Source organism: Sceloporus undulatus, chromosome 2 (genome assembly GCF_019175285.1).
Source record: "Sceloporus undulatus isolate JIND9_A2432 ecotype Alabama chromosome 2, SceUnd_v1.1, whole genome shotgun sequence".
NCBI lineage: Eukaryota > Metazoa > Chordata > Lepidosauria > Squamata > Phrynosomatidae > Sceloporus > Sceloporus undulatus.
Genome location: NC_056523.1, coordinates 123,015,693 through 123,031,888, shown reverse-complemented (window position 1 = coordinate 123,031,888; position 16,196 = coordinate 123,015,693). Strand labels below are relative to the sequence as shown.

Below are 16,196 nucleotides of genomic sequence, written 5' to 3'. Positions count from 1 at the left end.
AGATTGGGGCCACAGGGCTGCACCTTTGGTTACTGTGGTCCCAATCCTGCACTTCCTATCGGGCCGCTCTGTACAGCCCTTGTTAGGATAAAATTAGCTTTTCTCCCATTTAAAATTTGGGCATCGGTTAAATTTTGCCATTAGACTTGTTTCGACTTTTACTTCCTCTAGTCAAGTTTGACTGTCTTCTCGCCACTCCACCAGGGCTGTGATTGACCCCAGCCGGCCGATCCGAGGACCTCACTAAACCATCCAATCAGTAGTAGCGACAGGCAGTGTATTCTTTCAGAGGTCTTAAGGAGGGCATGGATTCATGATGCCATTATTGCCACCTCTAACATTTTCTGTATGAACATCTAAACTGACCCACTATTAATGTTCTGCGCTCAATTCCAGGTGCTGGTCAATGAGGCCAAATGGGATTCAAGCAGCCTCAGAAGTACTGAAGCTTTTATTAGCAAGAAAAAAAGACTAAGAGCCCATTCAGACAGGCCAAAATAAAGATGTTTCAGGTCACTTTGCAGGTATGCTGTTTAAATGATGCATGCGTCCTAGGAGGCCAGAGACACAATAAATCCATGCTCTAGTTCTAACGACTGGAGTGCAGCTTTAGTGCAGCTTCTGGCCTCTTAACATGTGCGGGTCATTTAAACAGCATACCTCCAAAGTGACCCGAAGCAGCTTTATTTTGGCCTGTCTGTATGGCTGTATAGAAGCATAGCAAAATAAAGTACAAAGCTACATTAGTATTTTAGGCTCTGGATTAGGTTTAGGATTACAGGATCTGACATGGTATACTGGTTTGGGATTACATCATTCTATGTATCACAGGGCATCTCTAACCAGAAATTACCTACAATAATTTTATCAGTGTATATGCGGGGAATATGATAGTTTGAAAGTGAGAAAGAAGCCAACAGAGTCAAAATCAAGTAAACTGACTTGAGGACACACTATTATGACAGCAGAGTATTTATCCCACAGAAGGATTAGTAAATAGGTCATTTGAGATATTACACTAATCAAGGGCTCTTCCTTTATGATATTCATTATTTTGGAAAATAGAATATATTGCATTCTGCTGAGAGAAAGAAACTAGCCAGAAACACAGAAACTCGAGTCACAAGGTTTTCTTTAGTTGACCAAAAAAAAAAAAAAATTATACATAAAATGAGAAAAATCTCATTTGAGCAAGGTGCAAGCAGCTGCTTCAACACTAGGTACACTGCAGTTCCACCACTGGAAACATTACGGCACATTTACAAATATACAAATCCAGGATTAACAAACAGGAGGCAATACTAGAAGCACTTGTACAAAAGAAATTCAATTTCAAGGGGCAGTCAGGCCAAGTAGCTTAAACTTCACTTGATGAAAGTTCACAGCCTTCTTTTGATATTCCTGGGTACATAGTTTAGAATCACAACTGGACCTCACTTTCTATCCGTGCACACTTCTTGCTCATGCATTTAAAAACAACCTGTTGCTCAAATAGGGCCCTCTGTTTTCACTCCTCCCATGACAGGAAAATTTGAGAGTGAAGCATGAAAGGGAACACTAGTAATAAAACTATTAAAATGCAAAGAACTAGCTGATTGCTTTCAGAGACCTGCTCAAGTTCCACACCACTAAAAAGACAAAGAAGGAATGCATTTGCAAGTTTACTATCATTTCTTTGAAAAAGTTATTCCAGAGGAGTGCAGGAGTGTGCCCCAGAAACCAGAGGCAAAGAGAGCAGCAGAACAGCAGCTCTCACTTGGGGTTTTGAGCCTCAGAGCCTGTACCGTAATGCCCCACCAAGTTCTATTAAAATGCTCGAAGAACTGCAAGCACTGTAATGTGTAACACAGGCCAGGGATAGAAAGGAAAATGAGCAGGGGATTATCGCGAAGTTTAAGTTACTGAGCAATCTCACAAATACATTTTCAAACATTCGTTCCGCAGTGTCCAGAGTGTCACCATTAAATGCTGTCAACATAGCATCTCCTTAACCCAGAAAAGGGATGTCCATTCTCTGCCATATATAGCTCCAGTTTTTAAGCAGTCCCACCATTTTGTCTTACCAGCAACTAAGTAATACAGGATATGTAGCAGTCAACCCAGTTGACTGGCTACCAACCCAGAAGTTGCTGAAGTTCCATGGGGATCTGCTTAGAATAAAACTGAGGATGTGGCTCAGCTCATGTAGTCTCTTCTTCCCAGCATCCTGTCTGCTGGCAAACACTTCCTTGTGCATATTTCATTCTCTGGAGAATTCTCAGGTGCCTTTTTTTCCTAACAGTCTTTTCTTCCATAAACACTACTTTCACTAGGTGAAGTACTCTTTTCCCACGTATCCTAACTGCCTTTGGGAAAATAAGCTGGCTTCTACTTCACAACTGCTTCACTTACTATTAAAAAGCTATGGCTTCACTAAGTCAAATGCATTCAGAAAATCCCAGATTCTCTTTCTAGGGACTAAACTGATTTGGGTCTAATGAGAATTCCTTAAGACGGCAACTCCACTAAGCATGCAGCAAGAGCCACAAGCTTCCACTGGCCATGCATGGAGGGCTTTAGTTTATTAATTCTGCTACACCTGGTTATGTTTACTGCTTGCTTCTTTTGTAAACCAAAGCGGTCAATGTGGCATAGTAACTCCCTTAAGACAGAAAGTGTAAATTATCATAATGTACAAATGCCACTCTGGCCACAAGAATGCAGCACAGAACATATCATGTGCCATACAAAAATCAAGTACACAGTGGTTTCTGCCCACCTTTGGCCCATGCGGTCATTCCGCTGGAATTTAGTGTCCCGCCTTGCTCTCTACTGCCTCCTACAGCTGACATAATGTAATAGCAGTGTCACAAAGTAACAGCTGAACAACAGGGTAACAGATTCATTGCACTGTGGCATCTTCTTAAAAAACAGAGACATGCTTCTCCAACAGTATTTCTTATGATAAGGACTGCTGCCTAGGTGGCTGGCAGGTTCCCACAAGCTCAGAGCCTGCCTCTGCTCTGAGTGTCACATCCATCACACAGTGCCATGGCAACTATGGCAAAAAGGGTTTGTGGGTTTCCTTAAGTTTCCTAGATGAAAATGCTTACACTTAGTCATTATGGGCACCTCACAGATTCGCTAGTCTACTTCTTGGTCACCATGCAGTCTTGAAAAGGTGAAGAATAGCTGATCTCTTGAATACCGGTGACTGGAAATATACAGTAGTATAACCCCCTTCCCTCTTCATCAGCTGGTTTTAAACCATTATAGCATTTACTCCTGTTTTAACATCTTAAACCCTATCCTTTATTTATTATTATTAGCTAGTCCTTTATGATGGCCCCTAGTTAGATCCCCTTCTCAAGAGTGTTGCAGTTTAAGTTTGCTCCCCTTTCTCATCCCAGGGCCGAGTCCCACCCACCCCACTCCACCAACAATAGCCTCTGAGTAGAGAGAGACCTTTCCTTCTGCCAGTGAGATACCCTGGTTTTTGTTTAAATTGGTCATGGAGGCCCACCCTCCCCCCAACTTTGTAAATTTCAGGAGATGGGGAGCGAAGTCATTTTATGTCCCACAATGCTCTGCCCGTCCTCCCTAACCCCCCATTAACAGGGATCTGCAACACTGGGTTGTGGACGAGTTCCCAGTATCCCTCCCAGCGCACACAGGAACCTGAGGAAAGAAACAGACAAATCAATATTATATAAGAAGAAACAAAACTAGACAGAGACGTTACTTGAACGACACACGTAATCCACTCTGCAGAACCCAGCTTGTCCACAAGAATCTTCATGGAGTACAGGAGTGGGGCCCCAAGATTTTGCTTATACTGCAAAGCAGAGCCAGAGCTGGTTTGTGCAGAGACTGATTGCAATTCGGTAGCAGAATATACAGTAAAGACCACAGGGTATGGAGGATATTGAACTCTGCTACTGCATTTCTACATGGCAGAAGGACCCAAATATGTGTATGGAAGGTCTGGATTCTAAACTGCAGAATGGAAGGAATTACTATAGAAAGAACTTGTGCTCCCTCCCAGTACTCTCTCAAATGGCCCCTTTAAGCAACATCTATTTGAAGCAGGCATGATAGGATGATGTCTGCACATGATATCCACTGCTTCATTTTCATATTTCTATACTTAAAAGGTTCTGAGTGTCAAATTCACTGTCATCATAACTCCTCAGTTTTTGTTGCTGCTCATTTCATCTCTTCCCTTCTTGCTCCTCATTTGAACTAACTCTATACCCCTCTAAGCCCTTTTCTCTCTACTATTCAATTATTGAAATGTGATTTTTCTAAAATGCTTGGGACTCACCGATTACGGTTTTGCTGCTTCGTCTAAACCCCATAGAATGCAGCAAGCCTCTCTTTCAGAAGTGGAGGAAACTGCTCAGAGAACTGCTGCCAGTTCTCCTCCCCGACTTGATCTTTGAAGCCATGGAGTATCTGATAAGAAAGAAGACATTATCACAAGTACAGTGGGTGGAAGAAAACAAACAAACAACAACCCAATGTACTACATTTACACCATCTCCATCCCCAAACAAAATTGTTTATGAAGTCTATAGCTTCAAAATAGTCCAGTAGAGTGCAACTTATTCATTCTGTCTAAAGTTGCAAATGAAATATACAAATGGCTCCAGCTTGCTTCTAGACTTGATTACGATTAAATACTTGAATACACTTTGCATATAGGTAGGTAACTCCACTATAAACATGATCTAGAAAAGTATACAATCCATTTGCCAGCTCTACTGTCAAATCTCAGTTGCATTCATGTTAAAGTAACTTGCCTTTCTAGGAAAGATAACATTCATGTAACTTGAAATATGCAAGATAAACATGCATCTAACCCAGTATAACACATACCCTAAAGAAAAATAAAAAGAGCAAAAAACCAGAGGGGAACAAAATTAAATGCTCATCAAAGTAATACAATTCAGTAACTGCTTTTAAGTGTACATTGAAGAAGGGGGACAGTCAACATCTTCTACAGACTGTATTTTATGATCTCGGTTCCAGGATGGAAAAAGGCTCTTTGCCCCTCCCAGCCTAATCTGTCATGGGGCTCAAAAGCATGAGACAAATTTTGAGCAGGCTCATACAGAACAAGTCCTAAGAAATTCTGATGAGTGTGGTGGAGTCTCCTTCTTTGGAGGCCTTTAAGCAGAGGCTGGATGGCCATCTGTCGGGGATGCTTTGATTGAGATTTCCTGCATGGCAGGGGGTTGGAATGGATGGCCCTTGTGGTCTCTTCCAACTCTACGGTTCTATGATAAGCCAGCAGCATCTTTAACTGAAAGACTGGGCCCAACTACTCATCTGACGGCAGCCTATTGGACCAAATGAAGTATCCATATTGGACAAGCAGCCCAATATGAAATGACTGCTCCTGTCCTCAGTAGTCCATGCCCTAGCTATGGTAATGTTCTCTAGAAAAGGACACATGAGGTAAGATTTTGTAAAAGGCATTCCTACCTTTAAGTTATTAATGAATGATACTTGAATTTTTTTTAAAAAAATTCTTTTTGCTGCTTAATGGGAATATATTGTCATCACTTTTAAAGATGTGTCTTCAGTTCTGAAAGTTAGGAATTCTTAAAATGAAAGCCAACAGTCAAAACATGTCATAATAGCTGCATCAACTACACTGCTGCTTAAGCACAAGCAGTTATATTGAGAGTGGGCAACTTGATGTGGAGTTAGTGGCCATTTTTCATCCTGATCAGTTACCTAAGGGCTACATTTTGATTTTAGGTTGGGGAAGGAGACAGCATGGTATAGTGGTTTAAGCACTGAACTATGAATCTGGGGGCCAGGGTTTAAATCCTGGCTCAGCTATGGAAAACCACTGGGTGACACTGGACAAGTCACACTGTCTTAGCCTTGGAGAAGGGCAATGGCAAACCCTCTCTGAAGAAAGCTACCAAGAAAAACCTGTAATTGGTTCACCTTAGGGTTGCCATATGTCAGAAACGACTTAAAGGAACACAGCAACAACAGCAACAACAAAAAGGTTTTTAAAATACATTAAAATAGCAATGTACATGAGAAAGACGGTAACAAGATAAAGAATTAATGTATAATTTCAGGTAAAGTATTATTAATTTTGTTAAGCCCTATACTGTCATTGTTATTAATGTGTATACAAATAAATCTTAAATGGTCTTCAATGGAATTTAGTATTAACCTGACTGCTGATAGTGAAGTAAAACAAACTAAATAATATGATATTGAGTGTGGTACCAACTCAACTATAGTGCTTTTAAATAAATTTCCTGTTAAATGTAATACATTTAGTGGTTTGCCACAAAGTGGGACTTACATTTTTAGCAAAGGCCACAATCTAAATTAACACAACTTCCTACAAGCCATTTCTTAGTATTTTGTGAAACAAGCCTCCTCCCAATAGAGAAACATACCTTATAAAACATGTCCCTCAGGTCATCCTTTGGACTCACCCAGGAAGCAACAGCATCACAGAAGAAAATAAAATCCTACAGAAGAATAAGACTGCTTAAGAAAATTCAACATAGATCCCAAGCCAAGAGGAATCAGATGTCTCATCAAGCTAAATCAGGACATGGCCTGAAAATGAACTGAATCTCAGAAATTAAGCTGTATCATGCTAAAGAAGTTGAACAAAGAAAAAATTTACATGATGATGTAAAACTTACTCTTCTTTTCTTTCCCCCTTAATGTGTCATCTGAAAATGCTTGCTACAGAAGACTGACCAGGTATAGAATTAGAAGCCCATATAGGCATGTAGCAAAATGTTGAGACTTCCGTTCAAAAAGATAGTGGGGAAAAAATCACAATAAGCAACTGGGTGTCATATAATGAAATGGTCAGTGAACATTCAGAAAGCAGTAAATGAAAAAGCGGATACTACAAATTCTGAAGCCAAGAGCTGCCACACATATACAGGCCAACATCTACTTTAGCATTCTGTGTGTAGCCAGACCAGATATTACAGGATGTTTAAAGTGTTATGCCCCACCCCGTATCAGCCCATGTCAGTCTAAGTGGGGAATCAGAGTCTAAAATAGAAAACCTCCACTATGTGTGGATATTTAGAACACTGGAAGAAGTTTCAACAGAGGAACCAAGTCTAAATTTCATATATCATTGCTGTCCAACAATTCCACCTCTACCTTAATCTCTGGTTTCTTTTTAGCTGTAATTCCACCTCAGGATCCAAACACTCTTGAAGACTTTTAAAAGGCCCCCATTTACTGATAACATTTTCATACCCTTTCAACTTATGGAATGTTCCTATTATCCATTCTGGGAATGGGCAAATGACTAATTTACTGTATTGGTGGTGGTGGACTCATCAACACACACTGTATATGGTATATACTCAACTATAAGTCAACCTCATGTATAAGTCAAGGGGAGGTTTTGGGGCCAAAATCATGGATTTTTATATGAACCATGGAAAAGTCAAGGATAAAACGTAGGGGCATGTAACAAAGGATCTAAATGATGAAGCAAAAGAAAACAATGCCAAAAGAATTTACAAAATTCCAGCAGACATAACTTTGTGCTTACTTTAAAGGCTGGATGGATGAGAGAATAGAGGGAGGTCAGTGCTTCCAGAACAAAATACACTCTTTCCTTTCACCAGGGGGTGGTTCTCTTTTTTAAAAATGAGAGTTAAAGTACAGTACCCACACTGACCCATGGATAAGTAGAATCAGGTTTTTGGGATCAACTGTTTGACTTAAATTTCTAGACTTATAGATGAGTATATACAGTAATTGTTTTGCTCCCTTCAAGAAAGGGTCATGGAGTGCAACAATGGTGATGACATGTAGTCCCATCATTTCCCAAGAGGTTATCAGAGTGTTATCATGTGATCTTCATGGTTACCTCTTCTCAGTAGGAATAAGAAAGGTTATGTATTGGGCTAGCTAGCATACACAAACACTTGCAAAAATCTGAAAACTTCCCAGCATGATTACCTGAACAACTCCTCCAGGGTTTACTCCAATCATCATACATATGCCACGGAAAGCAGAGTCTTTCTCTTCATTATCACGTATGTTCCTCAAGGATGTACACCTATGTGCCAGAACACAAAACATCCACATTAAAGTGGAAGAGAAGATATACTGTACTGGTCTTCAGATCCTTCCACAAACCCATGAATTACAGTTAAGACAGAATAGCTAGCTAAGTATTTTGTTTTTACAGGAGAGACCAACTACAGCAATTATGACGAGTACCAAGATTTACTTAAGAGCCAAGTTCCAACATGTGCTTCTCTATCAGCCAAACCTTTATAAGCTTGTGGTCGGTTTATAATTCAATTTAGAGCGTTAGTATGAATTACAGTACACATTAACTAACAGAAGAGACAACACTGGGGTGGCAGAAAGCAGCATAAATTAAGTGCAGTCAACTATATTCTAGGATCTACCCATAGGATAAAAAAAGAACTCCAAAAAACATTTCACATTTTGTGGTTTTTGTAAGTATGGCAAAATGAGCACTGTGAAATCACAGTATATGCCTATATCCAGAGAGTTTCTAGGTACTGGGGATGTGAAAGAGATGACTTGGATGTATAGGATGAGTTCTGCTGCTTATTATTAACATCACAAAGACTATTCAGAGATTGCTTGTGAGCCTTGTGTAACCACAATAGTTACATCAGTCTTTCAAGTATGTACTGTACACAGTATTTAAAGTCATGTGATCTCCTTCCAACAGAAACACAACCTTTAATGAATGATGTATGGTAACAAGATAGGCTTCTATTGGATAAAAACTGACTGAATACAAGTCTTTCAAGAGACACATCTATTTTTATAGGTTCCCAATAGAGTAGGAGGGTGGCATCCCAGTGTACCAACCCCCGCAAAGCCAGGTGGAAGGTCATGCCTTCTGTTTCAGTATAAACACTAACCAAGGTCTGATAAACTGCTGCAGCATCGGTGCCACCTCCTGAGGGCAGACGTAACCCAAGCGTCCAATCGTGATGGCTAGAAAGGGGAGAGAAACAAGCCTGTCACAACTGCACAAAGCAGCAGCCTTGTCAGTTCTTTAGCTTCAAGAAATGTGTAGATAGGATGGAAAGGACATATGGCTGCACCTAGATCATACTGTATTGAAGTCTATAGTGGAGTAGTACTAAGACATTTAAAATGATATCAGTGCTCAGGAGCCATGTTTGTTAAGGGCAGGAAAGGCTAAAAGAGGCTTCCAGAAAAGAAAACTAGTTCTTTGATTAATGGAGAAGGCCTCCATAGGACTCTCAAGAAGACAATGTTAGTGGAAGAAGACAGACACAGAACATTAAGATTTAAATTCATTTCTACAGAGACCATGTGCTCAATCAATCAATCAATCATCTGGAACCCATTTCCGAAGCAGATACACAAAACTCTGCACACAACAAACTTTATCTGCAGATAGATACTTAGCCATGATAAGTAAGAGGACAGCAAAAGGAATGCATCTAAGACAGGAATCAGGATTTCACCTCACCTGTGTTCTCCAAAAGTGTTTTGGGGGTGTTTGGCCGGTTGATGATTTCCACAAGGTTATTCAAGACCATCTGAACATATGGTTGCATTTCAGCCCCTGGTAAGGAGGAACTGATTAGCTGAGCCACACATAGTTCCAAGAACCTGGGTCTTAACCTTGATCTATTAATATCCTTGCTTTCTTTCACACATCTCTCACCCTAAAACTGAGTTTCACAATCTGAACACACACCACATTCCACTTTCTGACAGGATACAGTTAGATGTGAATTCTGCAAGAACTTTATGGCTATCACTGGACTGTCTCATTAACAATCCAGGATTATAAAAATGAGAATCTTATTGGGAATAGCATAAAAAAATTTAGTTGCACTTTACTTAAACTCATGAACTTCAGGTGAAATATAGTAATCATGTAGGAGTAAGTCCAAACTCATGTAGGGATAAAGGCATGTAAAGAAAAGCAGCCAAAGGCCTACCAGTTTAACATGCTGAACAGACATTATTCTCATGTTAAGTGCTAGAATACTACTACTGTTACCACCACCACCACTAAGTGGCATAGTAGCATAAAGCTAATCACTCATCTGTCTATGGCTACCTAATACACTTACCCATCTGCATACAGATTTCTCCAATAGCCCAGGTGGCATTATTGCACACGGAAATGAATTCCGGATTCAAGTTGGTCCCTAAGATGGGCATGAATTCAGCTGAAAAAGATAATTAGCACTAAGTAACTCAATTTAAAGAATTAAGAATAGAACAAATCCTTATTACTAAGTCAGTCCCCTCTCCCCAATCACAGTCCTATGAGAACGGACTCTGTGATCACCTTTTCCTTATAGAATAAGCAGTTTAGTCTGAAGTCAGAATACTGAGTCTTGAACCCATGCAACATTCAAAAACAAAATGTGAGATGAACAGATTCACAGTATTTGGAATATAGTCTATGAATTCCCAGCTCATGTGTAGCAGTACTCAATCTTTACTGTCTTTTGAGTGTCACAGACACATACATAAATCACATAGTCAAAAAATAGTATAAAGCAAACTAATACTGTTACATGTTTTGGACAACCATTCCCATCATCTGAACACTGGCTATGGTCGTGGTGGCTTACGGGAACTGTGTCCTGAACATCTGAAGGGCATCTCTCTTCCAACAAAAAGTCCCTCCTATTCCTTTCCCAGGGCTAAAACAGAAGGTGCTAGAACAATTTACAAAGACAGAAACCTCTCAAATTCCTAATACTATGGAATGCAAGGGCTCCATTTTACTCTCTAGTTAGACTGTTCTAGCAAGTCTGTCACTTCAGAGAGTCAACACACACTACTACTTTAAGAGTTGCTACTTTTGCAACACCTCTGGAACCTTACTCGACTAGATATACACACAGGTAAGCCATAGTACATTTCTGTATTTCCCCAAGCTATTTTAAAATATGCTTACAATGACACATAATGTTTATACTGTTGTTCACTGAATGTATTAATTCACCAAGCTTATTCAAGTTTACTTTTATTCCACATGCTTTCCTTTGAAACAGTAAATTTTGTTCCTTCATAAGCCTGATAAGAGGGTGCCTGTTCTAGTAATATTGAGCAATGACAAGACCCTTTATGTATGATGAATGCACATCTGCAGATCAATCCGCTCCAGTTGTAACACTATGGTTCATAGGAACCATTTGCTCTAGTACCAATTACTCTAACAGCATCTCGGGCACAAATGACTAACTAGCTGACAAAACCCACATATATCAAGGAACAGAAAGGATTTCTGTTTATTAGAGCTGTTTGTTTATCAATGTTTTAACAGATACCTACCAATACATGGCTTGACATGCATGAAGCAGGCTTTGGTAAGGTCTCCTAGGAGTGCAAAGGAACTCTGACGAACTTCTGGCATGGTATCCTGTTCAAAGAGCAAGAATGATCTTGACTGAAATGTGTCTCATAATGTCTTTAAACAATGGAAAGGGAACAAAATATATCAGCAGTATATTGGATAAATCTATTCCAGTGAAATTATCCACCATCCAATCCTTCCTCTGGGACAGACAAAAGCTTTCTATGGGAACATAAGGAGAAACTACCCTTTCCACATCATTACAAAAGAGCCCAGAGCAAATGTTATGGAATTTGATTATTACTGGCATATATCTTCTCTTTAGCACTGGAAATAGGACCTGCCATTACTGGTTCTGGGGTGGGGTGGGGGGATTCTGCTGTTGTTGGGGGGGAGGGAAGAGACTTTACAATTGGTGCATTTTTCCCCATGTGGCTTACCTGCTGCAACCTCCAGTGATTAAAAAAACCAATATGATTTTTGCATGTGCATATTAAGAAAGTGAAGTAAACCTGGAGGAAATACCCATCCATCCTTCAGGCAGTTCTAGGTATTATGAACCCAGCCCCATTTCACTCTCAACTCTTTTGGATTCACCTGATTTTTATTTATAGCATTTTATGCCACTGTTCACTTTAAAAACCTCAAGGGGTGTTTCAATTTTCTGCTACATCTATTTCTAAATTAGTATTCTTCACAGAGTTCTCTTATTATCTATTAGTGATAGTTGTTTACTCCACTTTTGTTGTGTACCTTCACGTTATTTTTGACTTATGGCAACCCTAAGGTGAACCTATCATGAATTTTTCTTGGTAAGATTTGTTCACAGGTAGTTTGCCATTGCTTTCCCCTGAAGCTGAGAGACTGTGACTTGACTAAGGTCACCCACTAGGTTTCATGATCGAGCGGGGAGTCAAACCCTTATTCTCTAGCGTCTTAATCCAGCACTTAAACCACTATGCCATGCTGGCTCTCAACTAGTAGTTGTCAATGTGAACACAGCAGAAATAAATTGCTTCTTTTCCCTCTCTTCATCTCTCCAGTGATTCAACACATTGTTATTCTAACCTTTCTAAAGCATATTTCTTTGATAGACTTAAACCAGTTTTCTATTTCCTTTATGAAAAGGTTTCTCTATTGATATACATGTTCTTAAGTATAGCATATATTCAGAATGGAGTGGGCAACTGTCAGAAAGCAGGGGGCCACATTAGCCTCCCTAGGGACCTTAGAGGACTGTACCCCCCCAGAAGAAGAGCCCCCCCCCAAAGTGTTCTCTGGCCACATTTTTAACCTCTCTTGACATTTTTGGCTCAGGAGAAGTATTTTTATCTACAGGAAGTAACTGAGAACTCTCATCTCATTTTTAAAAAGACCTTTTCTGGGCCTAAGATGGCTGGGGGAAGTGCCTCCTACACTCCTTGGTGTGCCCTTGGGTTCATTTGGGGGGCATTTTTTTCAAGAACAAATGATTCCTGAGAGACCCCAGGGGTCACAGAAATGCCTGAGAGAACTGCACTGCCCCACTCCTCATTCAGAATTGTCCTGGTATTCAGATCTTCCACCACGTTTGGATTAATTTAGTTAACACAAGATGATTCTTGTTTTTACATGCACAATATTAAAGAGAACTGCATATACTACATTAGGTCATTTCCTACGTTTCTCTAAACCGTAAACCTATTTTCTCCCAATTGAAATGGCTACACTAATCAAACATCCTCTTTGTCAATCAATTCTATTTTCAACTGATTATAGCTCCTGCATGAGTCTGTCCATAATATCTATCTTCAGAGGCCCTATTACATGTCTAAGCACAAAAAGAAGCTAGGCCTTTTTCTGTACGACTTCCCAAGTCAGGTTGGCTCCATTGCAAATGAATCTGACAGGCATTAAGAATAATTGTTTTGATAGGCCCTTGGCTTCTAAAATTGTTTTTGACTTACTGTTAAAGACTTTATTTTAATCTTCTGCTATGATTTTATTGTACACTGCTTTGGGGACCTAGAGAGGTAAAAGCATGACAAATACTTTACTTACAAATAGCCCTTTGAGTTCTCTAGCTCACTTTTCAAGTCAATCAGAAGCAATGGAGATAAAAGTTTAGTAACAGACGTGCCAAAACCACAGATTCACTGTTTGCAGTGCAAAATTTAAACTGCTCTCGGGTTTCTCAGAACTTTCTCTGGGAAGCTACAATTTCTCAGTTTGAAACAGCTAAGATCTAACTTAAGCAGCTACTACTCACCTGCATGCACTGAAACAGCAGAGTCATGATATTGCTCCGGGCCACAAGCTGCTCCACATGACATCCCAGACCTTCAGCCAAACCACTCAGCAGGTCAAGAGCAACAATCATGAAGTCTTTATCAGGAGCCTCATATTGGTCTGGGTGTTGACTGTACATCTAACATTGAGATAAAATAGGTCTGAAAATATGAACTCACAAAATGCCCTCCCTCCCATGTTGCATCACAAATCACTGAACAATGCTTTGAAGACAACACAGACCTAGAGGGGCATACTTCCTCCACATGTCCAATCCCCAAAAAGAAGTTTAAAGCTAATTAAAACAATCTTTGGGAGGAGGCACAGGGGTCTGTGGGACAACTTAGTCCATCCCCATTATATACTTCAAAAAAGAAGATACTGAGATGTTAAGAGTCAGTTATTAAGGCTGGTAAAATTATTCTCAACTGGTGTTGATTTCTACATGGGTTAACCTCACATTAAAAAGGAACCCAAGCTTTCCAGTATTTAGCACAATATTCTGCAAATTTCCCATGGATACCAGCTTAACATACCATGGCTTGGGCAAGGGTCTTCTGCACAAGTGTCACACAGCGCTGATAGACAGGTTCACAGTATGGAAGGAAACCACTTTGGAGAGCAGTTGCTACAGATGACAAACACTAAAAAGGAAACAGATAATGACTCAAAAAACGTGTTGATGCCTATCTACTGGGCATCTGCATTTCCTTGCCCTTTAAGGCAATATTGAAGCTATTTAACACAGACTGATGAGATCAAATGTGAAAGGGTCATACTCTATTTCAATCAGCTAAAGCAGTGAAACAAGAACCAGGAAGCTTCCTTGAGAACACTATAACCCCAAAACACAAGAGAGCCTGTGCTCCCAGTATGCACCAATAAGGTCTTAGCTCATTCTTAATGTACAGATTTAATTAATCTTCTATAAGAAAGAAGAAACATTACTTTTAAACAAGCATGATCCTCAGGCACTGTAGAGTTTAGTTCTTTCAGCAGATGCACCAGAGCCTACCTAGATTATTAACAAGTGGCCACTCACTTCTAGGAGAGGAAAGAGATCCTTGTCCTCATCCTTCAGCTCATTCCACTTCTGGATCAGCGGGGGCATCAGTTTTTGGATATATTCCTGGAGAAGAAGAGACTAGATTTAACATCTTTCAGTCCCAACCACAGTCAATGCCATAAACAGCCCAGAAACCTTCAGAATTGAAAAATACTCAACACAATGCTTCAGGATTCGAATGTCTTGTATTTTAGTAAGTCATCATTGTTTCTAGGCTCAGGGAAAATTAAGCCAACATTTACTTTAGAATTCCACCAAACACAACTAAAGTTTACTAAATCTAGAAATGCTCCCAACCACTTCAAAAGGATCGTATTTTGCAAAAATTTGAATATGCATCCCACAGCAAAAAAATTTCACCTTCAGAGGAGACTGAAATTTTAAAAACACCAAAAAGGGATAGTATTTTAAAAAAAACACCACACACAATGCCTTCGAGAGCAAATATGATAAAGCAGAAAAAAAGTCAACACAATCAAAGAGGTGGCAAATACGATTTGACAAAAAAGACTGCCATCTGTATCTTCACCTACACCATGCTTTAAGATCACCTTTGGAAGTCTGTTTCCATGATCACCTGTGAAGAGAATAAGGTTGGCAGGCACAAGGCCCTTTTGGCTACATCTTTAGTCCTTTGCAAAATAAGATCTGTTCCAGCAGAAACGATCTGTTCCAGCAGAAACGTGTAATGGTGACATTCAAGAGGGCTCCAAAGACCTATTTATTTATTTATTTATTTATTTAATTCATTTATTTCATTTATACGCCACCTTTCTCCCCAGAAAGATCCAAGGCGGCTCACAGATAAAACATTTAAAATATCAATAAAATTAAAAGCAATCAAAACATCTATATCTAATATAAAATCACATAAAATATACAAAAGTTAAAACAAACTAACAACCCATCTGCTCCATAATGCATAAAAATGTTTATACTTGCCAGCGAAAGGCCAGCAGGGAGGGGGCCAGCCTAGCCTCTTGAGAAAGAGCATTCCAGAGGATGGGAGCAGCCACCAAGAAGGTTCTCTCTTGTGTCCTCACCAGGCGAGCCTCTGATCTTGGCAGGACAGAGAAAAAGCCTTCTCCTGCAGATCTTAGGACTCTTGTAGGTTATGGGCACAACAATGACAGCCTTCTCAGGATGCTGTATAAATAGTGCAGCTATACTTACATAGATCCCAACATACCATACCATCACAGAAATAACTGATGTTCTTCATCACAAAGTTATAATCTCCTTGCTTTTTTTTTTAATGCAATGAGCCTGCCATATGAGAAGGTTAGGCATCCATGGGCTGGAACTCTTGTGGATCACCCCACCACATATTAGCCAATGGTGATACATGCACATGGGCACACTGATGCAAATACATGCACATCACTACCCACGGACTAAAAGGGTCTTGAACTCCTGTGACTTGTCCCATGGGGGGAGGGAACTCTCAGAGATGGGAAGGGCATAGAAAAAATTATATAGAAATTACTGAACAGCTGTCCTGAAATGGTTCCTATGAAAATAAGTTCT

General features: G+C 39.9%; 1 protein-coding gene across 1 annotated transcript in view; it reads right to left on the bottom strand.

Moving 5' to 3' along the window:
• Positions 1 to 1,115: 1,115 nt before the first annotated feature.
• The window catches only part of TNPO2 (transportin 2), a 36,720-nt gene continuing 21,639 nt past the window's right edge, over positions 1,116 to 16,196 (bottom strand). Inside the window, exons 15-25 of the mRNA XM_042451475.1 lie at positions 14,646 to 14,732; positions 14,140 to 14,247; positions 13,584 to 13,742; positions 11,314 to 11,401; positions 10,098 to 10,196; positions 9,485 to 9,580; positions 8,904 to 8,979; positions 7,957 to 8,056; positions 6,411 to 6,485; positions 4,304 to 4,434; positions 1,116 to 3,657 (exon numbers count right to left, since the gene is read on the bottom strand). Of these exons, the coding sequence (XP_042307409.1) occupies positions 4,327 to 4,434; positions 6,411 to 6,485; positions 7,957 to 8,056; positions 8,904 to 8,979; positions 9,485 to 9,580; positions 10,098 to 10,196; positions 11,314 to 11,401; positions 13,584 to 13,742; positions 14,140 to 14,247; positions 14,646 to 14,732 (996 nt within the window). The 3' untranslated portion in view covers positions 1,116 to 3,657; positions 4,304 to 4,326. The remainder of the gene's footprint in view (positions 3,658 to 4,303; positions 4,435 to 6,410; positions 6,486 to 7,956; positions 8,057 to 8,903; positions 8,980 to 9,484; positions 9,581 to 10,097; positions 10,197 to 11,313; positions 11,402 to 13,583; positions 13,743 to 14,139; positions 14,248 to 14,645; positions 14,733 to 16,196) is intronic.